Source organism: Anomaloglossus baeobatrachus, chromosome 4 (genome assembly GCF_048569485.1).
Source record: "Anomaloglossus baeobatrachus isolate aAnoBae1 chromosome 4, aAnoBae1.hap1, whole genome shotgun sequence".
Lineage (NCBI taxonomy): Eukaryota > Metazoa > Chordata > Amphibia > Anura > Aromobatidae > Anomaloglossus > Anomaloglossus baeobatrachus.
This window is the reverse complement of record NC_134356.1, coordinates 346,403,021-346,425,112: the sequence shown is the minus strand read 5'-3', so window position 1 is coordinate 346,425,112 and position 22,092 is coordinate 346,403,021. Positions and strand designations below refer to the sequence as shown.

Here is a 22,092-nt window from a genome sequence, read left to right as displayed (position 1 = left end):
TACATGGGTGTTGTCCAGAAACAAGCGAGCAGCAATGGATGTTGCTGAGAGAAAATGGCAAATCTGTCATTGTACTGTTCAGTACATTGTAGTGCCCATAGATTGTGCCCAGCTTATGCTTCTGGAGACATGCTTGTAAATTAAGCGGACTCTATTCACTACAGTAATGTCAAATGTGGACACTAAATTTGGTTTAGGCACACTGTGGGGCTCAGAAGGAGGGGGGGCATTTTGATTTGGGAGTATAGATTTTGCTGGATTTTTTTTTTTTCTACAGACCTGAGTGGAGAATTATTATTTTTTTTTTTTTAACTTTTTTCTTGTGGATCGAGTTTTCCTGGGAACGTTTTAGATAACATTTTGGGCCACACTTATCCTGTGCACCACGTTGAGCATGCACATCGAGATTTCTATCTAAACCTCAGAATGATGCGATTCTGATGACACTCCTGAGGGATCCATTCACTATATTGAGGCAGCAGAGTTACTCTGGACTTCATCTCTCCTCTGTTCAGCGGTGTCCTTTTCAAAAGCACACAAAACTGATTTACCGTACTTTTATGTACCAATGAAAATATGGACATCACCAGATCATAGGCAGAGAGTTCACAATGACTCTCTCTGCCTCATTATAGGGAATCTTCTGAATAACGTATTTCTGGAATTTACACGGAAACCCCGATGTTAGCATTCTGAATAGAGTGCAGGAAAAATGTGAGCCGAGCCTTACTACGATTTTTGAGCAGATGAATGAATAAAATCAACATCAGGTTAAGAATTGGTTTTAATTATTTTTTACGTAGTTCGCCAAGTGGAATAAGTGATTAGACAGCTTTATTCTTCAATAGAAGAATACAAGGCACTCCCAAGATTGGCTGCAACGTGTGATTTATTTAATGTGCATAACAACAACAAAACGTTTTCGGTCCGTAGACCTTCCTCAGTAAGCACATTCGTGAAGAGGAGTTCAGCGTGGGTGATAAGCGCGGTGTCCACCGCCACATGAAGGCTGCCAGCTTTATTCTTCAAGTCGGTGCAATCACAACGATGCCAGCTTTATATATTTTTTTATTTGGCTACTACCGTGTTTCCGCGAAAATAAGCCCCACCCCAAAAATAAGCCCTAGTCTCGGTTCAATAATGAAGTGTCCATGCAGCTAAAAAAGTTAAAGAATACTGCAGGACACTTCATTATAGAAAGCTGACACCCCCCCAAAAGAGAGAATAAACAAGACTCCACAATTATACTCACCACATGCCGAATGGGAGGACCTGCAGTGGAACGCACACACACACACACACATCAGATCGCACACACAAACACACTCTCCACATTTGGTGATACCTATTGCTTCTGGCTGGCAGGGGAACCTGGGAAGCAGTGCAGTGGAGCGCGAGGACCTGCGGTGGAACGCATCAAAGGAGCCCATTCCCTATCACAAACTTTTATATGCTGCAATCGCTATTGATTGGAGCTTATGAATGATAGCAAAAAGTTAACATCGGACATGAGACAATTAAGTTGTGATGATGTTGCTGGTCAGAACTAGTGCTCTGCACCAGAATCTTAGTGGTGTTTGCAGGACTCTTAGTTCTTGATCTCAGCCTAACCACTGACTGTAGAGAAGGGTCAATGCTGCAGAAAACCCAGCAAGCACCGACGTTTATCAAGTGGGCAGTAGGGAAGAGGTTAATTAATTACAGGTGTATGTACAAATTGCATATGAACCATTCAAGATGAGGCCCTTCAGAGCCTAGATTGCAGGTATAAGCAGACAGAACCCCTAGCAATAAGGGATTAAACTCCATTGGATAGAAGACAACTATCTTAGCACTAATCGTTTAGCGTTTGTTCAGGCTGTTGCTTGGTTAAGGTATACAGTCATTTTCTAGAATTCCTGCATTCCACCCCACAATGACAGCGCACACAAACATTAGTAACAGTCTTCACATTTTCTGTTTTGCCTGGCAATGATTACATAATTGTCACTAAGGGGTACTTCACACACAGCAAGATCGCTACTGAGATCGCTGCTGAGTCACGTTTTTTGTGACCTCATTAGCGATCTCGCTGTGTGTGACACTGAGCAGCGGATCTGGCCCCTGCTGTGAGATCGCTGCTCGTTACACACAGCCCTGGTTCGTTTTTTTATTGTTGCTCTCCCGCTGATAAGCACACATCGCTGTGTGTGACAGCGAGAGAGCAACAATCCTGAATGTCCAGGGAGCAGGAGCCGGCGTCTGACAGCCTGCGGTAAGCTGTAACCAAGGTAAACATCGGGTAACCAAGGTGGTTACCCGATATTTACCTTCGTTGCCAGCCTCCACAGCTCTCACGCTGCCAGTGCCGGCTCCTGCTCCCTGCACACGCTAAGCGAAGCGGTGTGCGCTGGTAACTAAGGTAAATATCGGGTAACCATACCCGATGTTTACCTTAGTTACCAGTGTCCGCACCTTCCAGACGCCGGCTCCGTGCAAGCGCAGCGTCGCTTGCACGTCGCTGCTGGCTGGGGGCTGGTCACTGGTGGGATCTGCCTGTTTGACAGCTCACCAGCGACCATGTAGCGATGCAGCAGAGATCCTGACCAGGTCAGATTGCTGGTGGGATCGCTGCTGCGTCGCTAAAGTGTGAAGGTACCCTAAGTCTATGTCAAACTGTTCTCTCTGAGCGACAGACTTGATTAAGGTCTTGGACAGATAATGTGAAGGACCGGTTTTAGATCATGATCCCGTATTTCACCTTTAGGATATTTATTCAAGATGATCTGTTTAGGCCCCTTCTAGTCAAAGAATTAGGCATATTGTCAAATTGCCATTATATTTAATATTGAAGCAACTGCTAGATAACTAAACATATTCCTACTTTCCAACAAACTTTTTTCAGGACTGTCCTAAAACAAACCTAAAACGAGTAGGGTTTATACAAATGTAATCCCAGAAGGTGGATCTAGCAGGTTTTGCGGATATTCCTGGAGGTTTATGACAGGCGATAAATATCACCGAAATGAGAAATCAAATATTGGGAGGAATGCAGAACTTCAATTGCTTTCATACAACAGAGGATTGGCGATGGGTTGGATGAACTCACCTTGTAGACACAGAATAGCCTTCTGGCTTGAATATACATTCCACACCTGCAACTTTAATTTCTTCTATATCGTCAGAAGTTATTCCCAAGTTTGATCCCATGATAGTGAGCAATATTCCTCCATTCAGGGGTGCAGCTTTCGGTGTAAACTAAAGACAAAAGTTTCATATTATAATACACCAAGCGAAAGAGGTAGTAAGATAGACTGAATTCACAGGCATCAATCAACCTGATCCAACCCATTGTAAAAGTAAAAACTGATCTATGGCGCATTCTGTACAGACATGTAGACATCTGTTCACACCCATTTTATGTGGTCTCAGAGGCTGGGTATATTAAAGGCCTCAATACACATTTAAGTTGGCCAAACCTCACATTACGGTTGTGTAAACAGAGCTGTCAGATGAAAAGCACGGCATTTTAGGAGGGTGACGAGAACATACTGACGTATGCTAACAGAGATGCTAGACTTTGTATATGTCCAATTTAAGGCATAGGTGAAAATATAACGAATGCCAAGCATCAAGACAATGCCAGACCCTGCAGAGAAGGTTACTTATCCAGTTATGATCAGCTATAATGTAGAATCTTTGATAACACAGGGCCAAAGTTAGTAAAATATCCATGACTACAAGATTTAAGCTTCAGAAATGTCACCACTGAGAATTCAAAGCGCATAATAAGCCATCATCTAATGACTGCGCTGATGAGCCTCAAATAGGATCTAGTTACCATATTCTCCACATAACGCTTGACAGAACAAATACCACAGAAATTAATAAGCGGAGCATGGTGCAGCTACCCACAAAGGTGGAAATCACTGAAAAACAAAGAGTGTGAGATCGGGTGCACAGTGCAGGGTGAATAGATGATGTGCAGCCGCTCTTCAGCTCTGCTCCTCTATCAGCAGGCAGCTATATTGATTGGCTTTAATTTAAGCAAGATTCGGAATGTTTGCCTCTGGAAATCCCACGGCAGGGGAAATTGGGAAAACCGCTCAATGCAAAAACAGATCGTTGCTTGTATTATTTACAATGCGAAGCATTTCAGAAAACAAAATTAGCACAAATTTAGAAAAGGTGACTGTGTTTTGCCAAATACGCAACTCAATGTCTACATAAACCAAACAAATCAGCTGTAAAGGTGGCATAATAATACAATATGTCACACAGTTATAACTAGATATATTGCTACCCGACAAACGGTAGGTATTTTCAAGGCTGAAAAAAGACATTTAAAGCAATCTGTAAATCACATTTTTGGCTTCCCATCTGAGAGCAGCATGATGTAGGGGTGGAGACCACAATTCTAGCCAGGGCTGTGGAGTCGGTAAGCCAAACCTTCGACTCCGACTCCTCAAATTCTCTTGCACCGACTCCGACTCCGGCTCCTACATATATTGCTTATAGTTAGGTGAAAAATTTATTGTAGTACATGAATATGTGTATGTGAACATCAGACATTTAATAATTTTTATGATACAATAATCAAGATATTTGGTTAGAACATAAAATATATTTATTGGAATACAACTTTAGAACACAAAAAACTGTAATAAATTGTAAATATGTAATACACTATGTAATATACAGTAGATTACATATATATCTTGTGTGTGTATATACACTGTATATATATATATATATATATATATATATATATATATATATATATATATATATTACATATATTACATATTTACAATTTATTAGTTTTTTGTGTTCTAAAGTTGTATTCCAACAAATATTTTATGTTCTATCCAATTATCTTGATTATTGTATCATAAAAACAATTAAATGTCTGATGTTCACATTGTACTACAATAAATTTTTCACTTAAATATAAGCATTATACTAAATGTTATTATTTAGTAAAATATTCAGCACATTCTGCATTGCACTCCTGTCCCCAATTTATTATATATTTTAGGAGTCGGAGTCGGTGCATTTTATACCGACTCCGACTCCACCAAAATGAGCTCCGACTCCGACTCCACAGCCCTGATTCTAGCAATGCATCATAACTACGCTGCTTGCTCTTCATTTGGAAAAATCACTTATCTGCTCCAGATCTACCATTTCTCTAAATGTTGAGCTCTGTATAACCCCACCCACGCCACTGATTTGCAGATTTTTGTGTACACTCTGCATAGGCAGAAAGCTGACAATCATGGTGAGATCGTGGTTATACATTGTTTATAAATATGGAGGACTACATGGCAGCAGGTCTTAGGCTAGTTTCACACTTGCGTTGTGCGGCATAAGTCACATTGCATTGTGTGACGGATGTAACGGATGCATTGCATATAGTGGCACAACTGATGCGACGGATGCTGCAAAACAGAATCCGTTTTAGCTTTTTGTTTTTACAAAAATTACTCAACTGAGCATGCGCAGTTGTGTAAAAACGGATGCGTCACAGGAATCCGTGAAACGGATTCCGACAGATTCCGCCACCATAGGCTTCCATTATAAAAATGATGGATGCTGACGGAATCCAGCACATTGCGTTTTTTTGACGCTCAGGGAAGCGCAGAAAAACGCTACATGCTACGTTCTTTCCGCCCAGCAGATGCAACGCAGCGTCGGCCGGCGGATGCAACGCAGGACCATCAGTCGCAATGCGTCGTCCATACAAGTCTATGGGAAGCAGCGGAGTCCGTTAACGGATCCTACAGATGAAACACTGATATTACCAAAACTACACATTGCTGGAATCAAGGTTTCTGTATCTTCATTACACACCTTTCAGATTAGATTGCAAAAACCTTGAGACAGATTCGCTTTAAAACATAAAAAATGATATCTTACATCTGTGATGACAGGATCAGGGCACTCCATTATAGCAGGTCCGTGACACATTTTCTTATAGGCACATCTGTTGCTGCACCAGACACACTCGTACTTTGGGTCGGCAGCCAGGCACAAACTACAATCACTTCTTCCAAAAAAGCAGTTGTACAGGCTTACTACAAAGAAAAACATACCAAAACAGAATTGCATCAACCCACGTAACCGGTATTAAAAGCTTTATATAGAAGCTGTACATGTAATAGTTTGCTACTTTTAGGTTTAGTTATAAAGAAACTCAAAAGTAACAGTTTAAATAGATATTAAACACTATGGCACCTGTACAGAAGTCACAGAGCTTATCAAATAGCCTATATGCACTATTTTACTGATGCATCATTTAACCCCCTTAGGCTACTTTAGAGCCCTGGTACGGTGCTATTCTAACAAATACATGGCCACATGGAGGTGGCTTTCTAGGTTTATGTCCTGAATAAATTTAATTTTTATTGCAAGTTTACATACACTTTCTAAAAGAAACACATCTGCATGTTTTTCTCACTATCTGATATGAAGTCAGAATAAACCTTTCCCGTTTTAGGTCAATTAGGAACCAAAATTATTTATACTTCCCAAATGCTAGAATAATGAGAGAGAATATTGTAAGGGATTTTTATTACTCTATGCAAAGTCAAAAGTTTACATACATTTCATTAGTATTTGGTGCCATTGCCATTAAACTGTATGACTTGGGTGAAACGTTTTGGATATCCTTCCACAAGCTTCTCATAATAGCTTTTAGGAATTTGTGCCCATTCTTCCTGACAGAACTGGTGTAACTGAGCCATGTTTGTAGGTCGCCTTGCTCGCACCGGTCTTTTCAGCTTTGCCCATACATGTTCAATCGGATGAAAATCAGGGTTTTGTGATGGCCACTCCAAAATATTGACTTTGTTATCCTTAAACCATTTTGTAACCAGTTTGGCAGTATGGTTCAGGTCATTGTCTATTTGGAAGACTCATTTTCGCCCAAGCTTTAAGTTCCTGCTGATTTCTTGAGATGTTACATCAGTATTGTCACAATCTTCTTTCCTCATGATGCTGTCTATTTTGTGAAGTGGAAAAGTCCATCCTGCAGCAAAACAACTGAACAACATGATGCTGCCACCCCCATGTTTCACAGTTGGGATGGTGTTCTTAGGCTTCAAAGTGTCTTCTTTTTCCTCCAAAATGTAAAGGTCATTATTGCCAAACAGTTCAATTTTTGTTTAGTCAGACTATAGGACATGTCTCCAGAAAAAAAGGTCTTTGTTCCTGTGTGCATTTGCAAACTTTAATCTGGCTTTTTTATGGTTTCTTTTGGAATAATGGCTTCTTCCTGGTAGAGTGGCCTTTCAGCCCATGTTGCTACAGTACTCATTTCACTGTGGATAATGACACACAATCTTACCAGCTTCAGCCAGCATCTTCACAAGGTCTTTTGTTTTTGTTCTTCAGTTGATATGCACATGTCTGACCAAAGCACGTTCATCTCTAGTACACAGAACCTATTTCCTTCCTGAGGCGGTATGATGGCTGGACATTCCCATCTTGTTTGTACTTGCGTATGATTGTTTGTACAGATGAACAAGGCACCTTCAGGTATCCAGAAATTGCAACCAAGTATGAACCAGACTTGTGCAAATCCACAATTCTCTTCCTGAGATCTTGGCTGATTTCTTTTGACTTTCCCATGATGCTACACAAAGAAGCAGTGTGTTTCAGGTGTGCATTAAAATACATACACAGGTGTGTCTCTAATAAACTCAGACGTTACCAATAAACCTATCAGAAGCTTCAAAACACATGACATCATCATATGGGCTGTCCTATATTGTTAAAAAAGTACGCATAGTGTATATAAACTATTGACTTTGCAAACAATAATAAAAATGCCTTAAAATATTCCATCTCGTTCATTATTCTGGCACTTGGCAAATATAAATAATTTCTAAATGTTAAGGTCATTGTGTAGTCATGTTATTATATCTTAACGTGAGCAATCTAGCAGTATGTTAAGCTTATTTCATAAATTGAATTTATTGTAAAGCACATAATATAAATGTCAATGAGATAAATGTAAAAAAACACTGATCAACATTAGAGAACACTTTCAAATATCTGCAAGTTATTGGTGTTATTCTTGCACCTAGTGATAATTTCTTTAATTATCTGACCAACCCTATTTAACTGGCAGCCTAACGTTGCAGTTTGCACTGACTTTGCAAAAATAGTGTGCCGTTCCTAAGTGACTGAAACGCTCCAGCAGCAGGTTGTCCAGATGAAGACCTAAGGGTTGACCTCATCAGCCATAGCAAGAGAAGTTGGTTGTTTCAAGTCTAATTTCGAGACTAGTGCATATTTACATCGTCATAAACTCTTTCAAGTTCCCCAAGAAGGCTAGTCACCCTCGCAAGAGAGGACAGGATAATGTGGAGAATCTCCATGGGTAATCGTTTCAACACTGCTGCTGGAACTGCTTGCCATATCAGCACTGAAAAAGGTAAGGATCTGTCTCGTCATACAATGTCACGATGTTTAAGAGCATTTGGACTGAAAGCCCAATCTGCAGTGACCAAACCTCTCATTAGCAGAAAGAATCAAAAGGCTAGCCTCACCTTTGGTGAGGAGCATTTTGTGTTGACAGGAGAAGTGGTCCACAGTTCATTTTCGTAATGAAAGCAAGCTTAATTTATTTGGGTCTGATGGGAAACATTATGTTCATCGACAAACTGGGGAAAGACTGAACCCAAAGTGTGTTAAGAGGTCAGTGAAAGGTGGTGGAGGAAGAGTCATGGTTTGGGGATTGTATTCTGCAGCAGGAGTTAGACCTCTCATACAGCTACATGGCAGAATGAATGCAAGTGTGTGTCAGAACCTTCTTCAACACGTGGTTCCTTACTTGCGTTCATCACCAGCAATTTTGATGCAAGACAATAGCCCCTGTCCCACAGCAACACTGGTAAAGCAGTTCTTTGAAATCGAAAACTTTGAAACAATGAAATGTCTAGCCCAGAGTCCTGATCTAAACCCAATACAAAACCTCTGGAAAATCCTTGGTGACAAAAATTATGGCCAAGAAACCCACAACAGTCTAAGAACTATGGGAGAGACTGGAGTAGACCTAAACCACACCAGAGCAGTGTGAGAGACTAGTGATGTCCTGTGGACACAGATGTGCTGAAATCATTCAAAGCAAAGGTGTTGATACCCTCAGAAAATGTAGTTATAATCTTTCTTTGTGCTACAGATATTGTTGTTCTCTAAGGCTATGTGCGCACGTTGCGTAATTACATGCAGTTACGCTGCGCTTTGTAGCGCAGCGTAACTGCATGCGTCCTGCGTCTCCTGCATAATCTATGAAGATTGTGCAGGAGTTGTGCGCACGTGGCGTCTTAGAGCGCAGCGCTTCGGCTGCTGCCCGAAGCGCGCGTTCTAAGAAGTGACATGTCACTTCTTCCGTGAGCTTTGCCTGCAGCCCCTGCTCTGTCTATGGGAGGAGGTGCAGTCAGAGCGCATGGAATCGGCTTTTTTTTTTTTTCACTACGGACATTTTCTGCAGCGATTTGAAGCGCACGTATGCTCTTCAGATCGCTGCAGAAATTTATGCAGTGACTGTACGCAACATAGCCTTACTATGATCATCACGTTTTGGGCAAAGTAAAAGCATTATGTTGATACATTTTGGATGTTTGTAAAACACTGTTCTAGTGGCATGGCGTACCCCTTACAAAAAGCCATCAACTGTTAATAAATGTAGATTACATTATTTCTGAAAAAGCAAGTGATCATACATTGTTCTCTAATTTTGATCTTTAATGCATGCATGTATATCTAATATATAAAGCTGAGTGTATGTGTGTGTATGTACAGTACAGACCAAAAGTTTGGACACACCTCATTCAAAGAGTTTTCTTTATTTTCATGACTCTAAAAACTGTAGATTCACATTGAAGGCATCAAAACTATGAATTAACACATATGGAATGAAATACTTAACAAAAAAGTGTGAAACAACTGAAAATATGTCTTATATTCTAGGTTCTTCAAAGTAGCCACCTTTTGCTTTGATTACTGCTTTGCACACTCTTGAACCGGGGAAAGAGACAGAACCGGGGAAAGAGACAGAACCGGGGAAAGAGACCGAACCGGGGAAAGAGACCGAACCGGGGAAAGAGACCGAACCGGGGAAAGAGACCGAACCGGGGAAAGAGACCGAACCGGGGAAAGAGACCGAACCGGGGAAAGAGACCGAACCGGGGAAAGAGACCGAACCGGGGAAAGAGACCGAACCGGGGAAAGAGACAGACACACACGGAGAGAGAGAGAGACACACACGGAGAGAGAGAGAGAGACACACACGGAGAGAGAGAGAGACACAGACACAGAGAGACACAGTGCTAGAGAGAGACCGAGAGACTGATACAGAGACATACAGAGACATAGACAAACACGCAAAGACAGACAAGGAAAGAGACAGACAGACAGACTGGGAGAGAGACAGAGACAGTGTTACTATCCTAAATAAATATATCTAATACCACTATCTGATTAATCATAATAGTGTGTAAATGTTGTCATGAATGAATATTAAAAGTGGCTGTCTGGTCTAAAATGATAAGACTGCAGTCGCTCTATGTCTCACTCCATGTGACAGCACACTTCTGATTCTTCACATTGCACTCACTGTACACTGTGAGGATGCTATTTTGTCAGAGATGGGAACCGATTTGATGTATGCAGACTCGCTTTATGAACTAGCATCGAGCGAGGCTGTGTCCATCTAGTCGGATTATGGCCAGGCACATGTATATCGCACACTTGTGGTCAGGTGACCTTCATTCCCGGCTCTGTCACCGCAAAGTACCTGCAATGTGAGGATTCACAAATCTGCAGTCACAGAATGACTGCATACTTGTCATTTTAGACTAATCAGTATGTCACCAAGCATTTATTCATTTTATGGAAACTAGTACAAGTATATAGCCTTTACCTACTGATTACCTCAGCTCTGTAGAATTTTACAGGCATGAATGACTGACAAGATAAACATACCATTCAGTTTGCTGTCAATCTTTCTGTCATCCACTTTTATGTAAATATCGAGGGTAACAGATTCTTCATTTTTAGCAGATAACTAAACAGAAATGAAGATAGGTTACATATTGTTATACTAAAGCTGCAATTAAAAGAAAGCAATTAATAATCTTGTACAAAAGAGGATACAGACAGAAGAGGACCTCTGTCCAAGAACAATATATGGGCCCTTTGCAGTCCAAAATCTCATCTTTATGCACAATGCCACCTGCTTTGGAGGTGAAGTGGGCCGCCCCCCTTACCTCTAGGGTACGTTTTTCTGCATGTATAATCTGAAATCTTGTACAAAAACAAACATTACTTCATAAAAAAAATGCAGAAAACTATTTTGTGAAATTACGTGGACTGTATTGTAGCACATGAGTGTTTTAATAATGTACTAAACAAAAACGAACAAAAAAACAAACTAAAGCTACTTTGTAAACCAGCAAGTTAATGCGAGTACAGTAATAATTTAAAGGAAAATCGGTCAGCAGGATTTCACACCCCAACTATCTATGTAGCTATTTCCAAGGCCAATCCAGTAATATCTTTACATGACCAGTCTGTTTCTCCATTACTGAGAAATCAGTGTTTGAATTGATATGAAAATATCTATGATAGATCTGAAGCCTCTGCCACTCCAGCTCTATTCTTTGCCCAGCTTCTTACTCCTTGAATGTTGGCTCCTATGAATGAAGTCAAGCAGTATTGAGGCTGTTAGTCAAGTAGGAGGCGGCAGTGTTAGGTGGGGAATAGAGGTGGAGTGACAGAGGCTTCAGATTTATAATCTAGTTTACATACCACCTCATAAGCTCATTTCTTAGTAACAGACCAACAGACCATGTAAAGTTATTGCCACACTTGGTGGGATACATGCAATTATAAATAGTTTGGGTGTGTGTGAAATAATGGTTACCGTTGCTTCTTAAAGTGGTATTCCAGCAATGCTCAGCTGTTTCCATAACTTCCATAATGTGTAAGGGAGAAAGCCATGCACATAGGACCCCCAAATAGTGAAGCTTTAGGTCGTATGCAATGTTCAAATAGTGTATATAATTAAAGGGAACCAAACATCAGCATTTTCCTATATAAGGTACAGCCAGTGCAGTACAGGCACTATCAGGCACATTGTGTACATACCATTAGTGGGCAGCTTGGATGTTTAGGCTGTGAAATTTAAGTTTATAAAGTTTGAAAATTCATCCACTTTTTGATTGACGTGTGCACCTCGCTGTTAATGTCCCGGGCGGGTTATGCACATGGATTCCCCCCCCCCCTTTCGCCGCCTGTTCCTCCCTCTCTCTGGCTGTATGTAAATTTCTAATCTTCAGTTACACGGCGTCTGTTAGCGCCTGCGCATAGCGCTCATCTTCGGCGCCGTGTTTCTGAAGTCCACAGTATTATTGTGCATGAGAGGGCGGCGCATGCGCCCTCGCTTCTTCAGATCTGTTGTGACCGTGGGAGCGCGCGCGGTCACAACAGGACTAGAGCACAGCTGATCGTACACCGATTAGCTGCAGCAGACGTCTGCTACGATATCGTCTGGTGCAGCTAATCGGTAAGATCAGAGATGTTTGGTTCCCTTTAAGTCTAAAGGTCCAGTCACACTAAGCAACTTACCAGCGATCCCAACAACGATAGGGATCGCTGGTAAGTTGCTAGGAGGTTGCTGGTGAGCTGTCACACTGCGACGCTCCAGCGATCCCACCAGCAACCTGACCTGGCAGGGATCGCTGGAGCGTAGCTACACGAGTTGCTGGTGAGCTCACCAGCAACCAGTGACCAGCCCCCAGTCTCCTAGTTACAGCACACATCAGGTTAATTAACCCGATGTGTGCTGCAGCTAAATGTGCACAGAGCAGGGAGCAGCGCACACTGAGCGCTGGCTCCTTGCTCTCCTAGTTACAGCACACATCGGGTTAATTGCCTGATGTGTGCTGCAGCTATCTGTGCACAGAGCAGGAGCCGGCAGCACAGGCAGTGAGAGCGGAGGAGGCTGGTATCAAAGGTAAATATCGGGTAACCAAGGACAGGGCTTCTTGGTTACCCGATGTTTACATTAGTTACCAGCCTCAGCAGAAGCTGGCTCCCTGCTCACTGCACATTTAGTTGTTGCTCTGTCGCTGTCACACACAGCGATCTGTGCTTCACAGCGGGACAGCAACAACTAAAAAATGGCCCAGGACATTCAGCAACAACCAACGACCTCACAGCAGGGGCCAGGTTGTTGCTGGATGTCACACACAGCAACATCGCTAGCAACGTCACAAAAGTTGTTCGTTACCAGCGATGTTGCTAGCGATGTTGCTTAGTGTGACGGGGCCTTAAAACATCAGAGCTCCAGACATGTCTGGATTTCCAAAAAGTTTGTCCATCATGTTTGCAAGAATGAAGACATAGTGTTTACAGGTTTAGAGAAATAGTTAATTATCATACTAACCACCACATAAGCTATAAGCATATAAAGCAATGAACACAACCTATCCAAAACAGTCTCATGGGCTCAATAGTTATGAAGGGCATCCACATTCTTGTGGCCACATTGTGTAATGAAGCAAAAGAAAGCATTTTCACCTCTTATGTACAGAGTTCTATTAGTACAAAAAAAAAGGGTGAAACTACTACTAGTTATTTTGCTCCTTTCAGAGACCTCCTAAGCATTGACTATCAGGTAAGGTAAAGGTAAATACCTTTGGAACTGAGAGTGAGAACATATCCACTTCTGTTTCTACAGGAACATCGAACTTCAGCCTATCATTACCAGCATCATTTCCAGCCCTGAAACGTTTTTCCTGCATTTTTGAAAGGAAAGGAATGGTTAGGCCATGACTACATGGTGACTCTGGTCTTGTCAGCTAGTGTGCTCCTAAAGTTCGCTCGGGGGTCACTGATACAACGCAGTGCTATACAAGTGAATGGAGCTGATTTGTAACACTGCAGTGACAAGCTGGACACAAGAAATCTAACTCTGTCTGAAGGTGTCACAGTGCAAAATCATTCACTTCCATAGCACCATGATGTAGCAGTAGCACGGAGCAAACTTCTGTTGCATGACAGATGTTGTGGCCAAGGTTGTTGGGTAGCCCAAGCCTTAGGTATGCAAAATGAAAGAAACAGAAGTGTAAGGCAATGAGGCTTCTACACTTTAACACTTTACACTTTTAACCCATTACTTGCCAAATTAGAAATTTTAATTTTTATATTTTATTAAATAAAATTTTTATTGAAAAAAAAAATTAAAAATGATTATGAAATTTAAGCAAAATTAATGAATAAATTAAATTAATGATTAATTAATTTAATGAATTTTAAGCAAAAGATTAGGCGTCCCAAAAAAGGACATTGGTAGATAATAGGTTAAAGTAATACTAACAACACTTGGCTGAAACCCCCAAAGCTTCCAAAAAGTCAATATATTTTATACAGTATTTAATGTTGTGCATCTTTTGGGGTCCATGCCATATTTTTTTTAATCCAATAGGCTTTTCTATAGGACTAATAGTAGCACATTTAAAGAAGCACTTCCATCAAAGCTTTATAATCCTAATATATTGCAATCATATTACACAGCACTGTGTACTTACAACAGCTTATTTTGCCCTTCTACCCAGCTAATTCTTCTGTTTTCCATTACTTTTATGACATCACGGGAGTAAAAATGGACTAGCTAAAATCCTTCTAAGCTCTGTGTCTAAACAGAAAGTCTCTTTCCTGCATGAGTCAGTGTAAAAGTCCCTGGCAGGGTGGAGGAGGGAGCAGCTGTGTCAAGAGTCGAGGAGGGCAATGATTAATGCAGGGACAAGAAACCTCCTGTTTCTGCATACAGCAGAGAAAAGGGAAGAATTTATTAGGTGAAAAGGCAAAATGAGCAATTTTTTGTACACGGTGCCATATAATATGATGATTGCAAGAAATGAAGATGACAAATCTTTGATGGGAGTGCTTCTTTAAATGTGTTATTTTGAGTTCTATAGAAAAGCCTATTACATAAAAACACGCTACATTTAAATAATGCTGTATTCTATGCATTCTACAAACAAAGACATGGCACCGATGCCAAAAATGCACATGTGAAGAAAGATTAGGAAAAATGCAGTGGAAAAGTATACTGCTTGAAGTGGTGTATTATATTTCTCCATTGACTTACAGCCAAAACTGGACACTTGGATAAGACAAAACTCACATCCATATTTCAGACTGATGCACAGAAAGGCTATGGGTCTTCAAACTGAAAATTGACAACCTCATAGGCATATGAAATGAAGTTAAATTCAGGAGACCCACGGCCTGTCTGTGCATTGCGGTAGTTGACCCACAAAACATGGGTGGGTGAATCTGGACTTTTAGGCTATGTGCCCACGCTGCGGAAAATGCGCGGATTTTGCCACGGATTTCTTGCGGAAATGCCGCGGATTTTTCAGAAATCTGCAGCACAGATACTCCCCAGCCATTTCTATGGCATTTGGGAAATGCTGTGCCCACGCTGCGGATTTTTCCGCAGCAGAAATTATGCGGATTTCCGTGCGGAAAAATCTGCAGCATGTCAATTATTGTTGCGGATTTACCTGCGGATTTTGCCTATTCAATTGAATGTAAAAAAACCCCGCAAAATCCGCAACGAAAACCGCGACAAATCCGCAACAAATCCGCACAAAATCAGCACAAAATCAGCACCTATGAAAAGGTGCGGATTCCGGGGGAATGCTGCGGATTTAGCTGCAGAAAAATCCGCAGATACAGAGTCCCGTGGGCACATAGCCTTAAGAATAGAAAAAAAGAGAGCGGGAATACCTGCTCATTGCAATAAATCCTTCACTGTTATCTGGAGCACGGAGACAAGTCTAGCCAGGACGTGGTAGAATTACAGAAGAAAGGATCCAGAATTGCTCATGATTAAGGGTGTTTTACCATCAGATACTCATTGATGGCTGTGTTCACAGCTTTTATCATGCACTTTAATTGAAGTGAAAAGTTTTTCTTATGCACGTTGGGATCTTGGATTTTATCTATATTAACAATGAAAAGTTTCATTTATTCCATGCAGCTGGATTCTTTCTTCTGTGCTTTTACTAATAGGACATTCACAGAAACTTTCCCCAAATATATGATATAACTGTATCATAATGCTGCTCTAATGTAAAGTGTTTTTATGCAGTGCATTGCTTCCACTCAACCTTACGTGGAGGGTGTTGAGAAGCTGCTGAATGCCAGTCAAGACAACTGCAAGTGTTGGACCTGGCCATTGCCCATCTGGTGCTCAGCAGTTGAACGGAGAGTAGCGCACACACTCTTAAATGTAGTCTGGATTTTATTGGTATACATACATCAAGAGCCAATTTATAAAGTTATGAATGAGAGCTCGGACAGATATAAGTATACATCCCAAACACCTTTTGAACTTATGCAAAGCAAAGTGATCCAAAGATGCTTGAAAAGTGGAGGTTTTGCAAATGATTTTAAGTATGTGAATTAAACGTGTCCCAAACCGGAGGAGCATCTAAAAGGTTGAAATATAGCCATAACTTTAAAATAATATATACAATATAGCGGCTATGTCTCGTCTTTTATGTTACCCTAGAGAAGCATATGATAGAAATGTGGAGTTGCTAAAGCTCATAGTTCGTTTTCTGTGATATTGCTCAGTATTTTCATGTATAAATGCTGACACGGCTTTGTCCCACCTCAATGATTGCACGTTCCACCTGCATACAAGAAATGCTGTCAATCACAGTGTGGGGTGGGGAAGCAGGACTCTCAGGTTTTCCGCTCAAGCTATGGCAGTATTTAACCCTTTCAGAATGCCACTACTTTGGGCCCTGTGTATACAGCATTCTTGTTATTAATTACGGTGTTTCAACAGCCATAAGTGTTTGATTTTTCTATCACCATAGCCATCTCTCCATGTGGGCCGAGTTGTACTTTGTCATGGCGCAAATCTAGAGTGCATATTGTATGTTTATAAACTTTAATCATTACTTTTTTTTTGGGAGGGGGGGGAGGGGAAGTAAGGAATACTAAAAAAAACAACAAATTGTGCATTTTTGTAAGCTGCTTTTTTCTTTTATACAGCATTCACCATGTTCTGAGAACCAGGGCTTTTTTATTCTACTTTGACTTAAGTGATCAGTTGATGTCAGGCAATTTGGGGTACACGTCCTTTTTCTTGGTAGTTTTTTCAGAAATGGATCAATGGACTTATAGTCCCTCTGTGGGCCTTGAAAGGCAATGATTTTGATCGCTCAGTGTTAGGCCACATCCACGCAATCAGTATTTGGTGATTTTTTTTTTTTTTACCTCAATAAATGTAAGCCAAAACCAGGAGTGGGTGATAAACACAGAAGTGGTGCCCGTGTTTCTATTATACTTTTCCTCTGATTGTTCCACTCCTGGTTTTGGTTTAAAATTACGGAGGTAAAATACTGACCAAATACTGAAAGTGTGAGTGAACATAGCCTTAACATGTAAATTATTTTAGACTCTAGCCATTGTTATCCCCCTGGCTGACAAGACAATGCATAGACAACCCATGATCAAGTTGTGTTTGAGTTAGGAAGTAGGTGGGGTAATTCAGCCTGATAGATGAGTGAACCTTTGGAAGTTCAATTTGTCAGGTACATTTGAACCTTAAACAAAGTTTGTTTTTTGACTTGATCCGAACATCAATAGAAGTCAGTAATTGGTAATTTCATGGCTCTGCTCACATGCTGCCAGCCATAAGCAGAACACTTCCAGGAGAGGGTGGGAGGGTTTTTCAAGCACAGTGCTGCTCACTTCAGTGGTTTGCACTCGTACCTCACTCAAACTTTATATTTTGGAAGCCAGTTTCTGAGCCCAAACTCCAAACATCAAACCTCAGGTTTGCGCAAGAAGCGGTCTTGTGCTGCGAAACGGCCGTTGGAGGTTCCCCTGAACCACCTTTGATTTAGGTAAGCATCATACTCTGGCTCAACTATATGTGTTGTATAGGGCTAATGTGACTTCTGTTACCATTTTATGGATCTTATTATAGGACTTACAGCCCAATTTAGTTTTATATCACAAGCCTTGTATTATGCTTTACCTATATCATTTATAATTGAGGTTTTTTTAACATCTCATTGCAGTAATTGTACTGTGATTGAAATTGTGGTTTACGGGACCTTTGTGTATGTTCCCTATCTTATGATTCAATGTCCTTTCTACTTTTTTACAATTAATAATAAATTAATTCTAATTGCACGTAATAGCTCTTTTTTCCTTTGTCTATTTAAATTGAATTTGGAGTGTGCCGTCTCTTGGCCATTCTGGGGGGTCAGATTATACCTTTTACCAGTATGACTTATGTGAGACCCTAAGGTATAATCATGAGGCTCTTTGTTTGGATATTGATACCACCTTTAAAATACTATATTTTTTTTTTATAGCCGCTATATAACTCGTGTTGTCTGCAGTGATGCAATAATCCACCCCCTAAACCATAATCCCACACAGCATAAACGCGTTTTTCTAGGACAAGTTAAAACTATCCAAACAAAATTAACATGAGTTTTTGAAAACCCATAGTTGAACTGTGGGTTTTTTCTTCAGTGCATTCTTCCCTATAGCCTTCTATGGGGAGACTGACTGCATGTAAAAAAATAAAATTAGTGTTTGCGCATTACAAAAATGCATAAAAAAAAATAAAATCTGTACCAAAAATACATAAGAAAGGGAAAAAAGACTAAAAACAAACAACAAACTGACTGCAGAGGATGAGTTACTAATCCATTAAGCAAGTTATAGATATATGTCACATCTTGCTGGTCATCTAGCTTATTAATGACTGGAAACAAAATTATTTCCCCCTGGTTACACTATTACCTTAGTGTTTCCTTTTGCCCTTTTCATACTTCTAACCAAAGTGAAATAAAAACGCATAAAACACAACAGAAAAAGAACAGTAAATGATACATTACTTGGAAAGGTTCAAGATTTTTCCCATAAAATTGGATAGTGTTTGCTAGATCCATTGGAATAAATGGAGGAACTGGTTGGAAGAACTGTGGACAATCTTCTTCCTAAAAAAAAAAATGATTAATTGATTATCCTCAAAAATGAAGAAAGTGGTACATGCAAAATACACAGTGGTACAAAATAATTAGAGGAAGACGAAGAATGCAATAAAATTGAAATAAAGCAACTTATTGAAAGAATATATCAGTAACGCAAAATCTTTACCACCGAAGGCAGAATATGAAAGACTTGCATAGAGCACATACATGAAAAAAGGACGTCTGAATGAGGCCTAGTAACCAGAAAGAGTGTAGCGGTCGATTTGTATGACCACCATGCAGCTGTATTTTATCATTCAAATTACAGCCACAATTTCTGACCCGATTGTTGGTCTCAAGACAGAACTATCAGTTCACAGGCAAATATGATACTGTTAGTTCAGTTCACAAAATCCCATTGTTTCACTAAAAATGTGTTGCATTAATAAGAAATCCAAAAAATACGCAGCAATACAGCAATGTGAGCCTTCCCAAACCATTACCTCCTATTGCACATCTATTGCCACTTCATATAATGTAAGAGTATGCGCTTTGGGCCAACTAGACATCTGCCACTGTGGTATTACTCACCTACTACTCATGTTCTATACTCAGCGTTACACTAGATAGATAGTTGAGACAATCATTTAGTTATTGCAGGGCTACAGGGTAACCACAGAAAATAGGAATGGGAAAAGATACCCTTTGCTCCAAAATACATACCATTTGGCCACCCTAAATATGTGGATACCTCTTACTAAGTTCAGCGTTTCAACCCCATGCATTATAGAAAGGTAACGTACATAAAACCAAGCACAAACACTAGCTGCGGATGTGAGCAGTCACTGTGGTGTGAATAAGGCCCAATGCAGTTTGGGTTGACATTTGAATCAAACAGATAAGATTTTAGGGTTACATTGCAAAACATTATGAGTCTTACCTGGCGGATTATTGAGGGTTCATTATTTGCAGTCATGTCCACACATTTATGGCTCTTTACGTCCCACTGGCATTCCCATTGTGTAGTTACACAAGAAATGCATCTGGAGGTAAAGACACATGTAATATTACTTCTGTTCTAGAGTGGAAGCAAAGCAAGCGCCAAGCTGAATTATATTGGAACTACTTACGGCAAATTTTCTGAAAGATTCATTGACTCTTCACAGTTGTAGAATTGATAGGTGTATTCAGCGAAGAACACATTTTTCACAAATAGTTGAATATTAACATTAACATAATCTGTGGTAAAACAAAAATTTACCCAGCAATATTACATTTTTTTCAAAAACACAATAACATTTATATAAAGTACATATACACGCATAAACACATATATATATATATATCTATATACATATCTCTCTCATATATATCTATATATATCTCTCTCTATATCTATCTATCGAGATATATACACATATATATATACACACACCAAGAGCAACCAACACCAAGAGAGAAAAGTTGTGAAATTCTGAAAATCACAGGATCGACAGACAAGTCAATGATATGTGAATGATGGAAGAGTGAATACAGTGTCATTATATGCATTTTTTAAGTCACTTTCTTTTTGGTTTTGTAGTATTGGTTGAACAAAGTCAAAATTTGGCTTTTTCCCATCAAATTGTTTTTGCAAGTTTTGGTTTTTTTTTTCTTTTTAACTGAAAAGTACCCCAGAGAGGAACTGAAGTGACGCTGCACCAAATTTTGTGACCTTTTAAAGTCACAATTGCTGGATAAGGCTAAAACATCTGCAATAGCTAAACTCCACCCACAAAGCTGGGGGAAAATAATACCGAGGAGAAAAACTAAAATACACTTCAAAAAGGAGCAAATAGAGCAATGAACTGGGTACAGATGAAGGAATAAAAACATACACAAAACTAGAAAGAAAATAAAAACAGGCGCAAAAACAATAACGGATATGGGACAAAATTTTCAAAGCCTCTCAATTTATTCAGTATGGAGTATGGGCACCATGCACATAAATCTCCGCATTTACACAACTTGGTACTCTATCAATGAGATTATTAAAGGGAATCTGTCACCAGGTTTTTGCGTCCCCATCTGAGAGCAGCATAATGTAGAAACAGAGACCCTGATTCCAGCGTTGTGTCACTTACTTGAGCTGTTTGCAGTCATTTTGATAAAATCAATGTTTTTTCTTCTGCAGATCTAGCAGTTATACAGAGTTCATGAATATGCTGGATACCTGGCAGCATGCCAAGTAGTTCTCTAATGATAATCTACTGTTGATTAATCAGTGATTTTAACAAAATTACACTAAGCAGCCCAGTAAGGATAACACCACTGGAATCAGGATCTCTGTCTCTACGTTATGCTGCTCTCAGATTAGATGGCAAAAAATATTTTGACAGATTCCCTGTAATGGTTGCCTGAGGAATGTTATGGAATGCTAAATGCACTTGAACTCGCAAGTCATCAAGATCCACTGCTGGCAGTTGCTTTTGCAATTGTTACAAATGACATCGCAGATGAGTGTAATGGGAGACAAGTCCAAAGTCGCTTTAGGCCATGGTAGCACGTTTAAGCCATGTTGGCTGCGGAATAGCTCAGGCAACATGCGGCTTGTTGTGTTGAAAAACAGCTCCTGTGACAATTTGTAAAAATGGCTGAACCACTGGTTCAACGATTCATCCATTCTGTACTGCTAGTGAACTTGCCCAACTCATACAAAACCTAACAATATATGTCTATACAAACCGTAAGTTGCACAACATTGGGCTACGAGTTAGACGTCCAGCTACAGATGTTCCAATGACCTTACGTTTTTCTCTCAAAGGCCAGCATGGTGCAGAGCAGGATGGCCATGGAGATTTACCTTCCTCAGTGAGAAGTCCTACTTTTGTCATGGATGGAATGCTAGCAGTAAACTGGTCTGAAGACTATGTGGGAAACGTATTGAAGAGGCCTTCATAAGAAGGGAATTTTGTTTACTTACCGTAAATTCCTTTTCTTCTAGCTCCAATTGGGAGACCCAGACAATTGGGTGTATAGCTATTGCCTCTGGAGGCCACACAAAGTATTACACTTAAAAGTGTAAGGCCCCTCCCCTTCTGGCTATACA

General features: G+C 40.2%; 1 protein-coding gene across 1 annotated transcript in view; it reads right to left on the bottom strand.

Annotated features, from left to right (window-relative positions):
* LOC142302402 (plexin-B2-like) overlaps positions 1–22,092 on the bottom strand; it is a 335,800-nt gene that overhangs the window by 64,245 nt on the left and 249,463 nt on the right. Inside the window, exons 10-16 of the mRNA XM_075343449.1 lie at positions 20,135–20,243; positions 19,945–20,047; positions 18,930–19,031; positions 13,686–13,787; positions 10,972–11,053; positions 5,899–6,056; positions 3,089–3,237 (exon numbers count right to left, since the gene is read on the bottom strand). Coding sequence (XP_075199564.1) covers positions 3,089–3,237; positions 5,899–6,056; positions 10,972–11,053; positions 13,686–13,787; positions 18,930–19,031; positions 19,945–20,047; positions 20,135–20,243 — 805 coding nt within the window. The remainder of the gene's footprint in view (positions 1–3,088; positions 3,238–5,898; positions 6,057–10,971; positions 11,054–13,685; positions 13,788–18,929; positions 19,032–19,944; positions 20,048–20,134; positions 20,244–22,092) is intronic.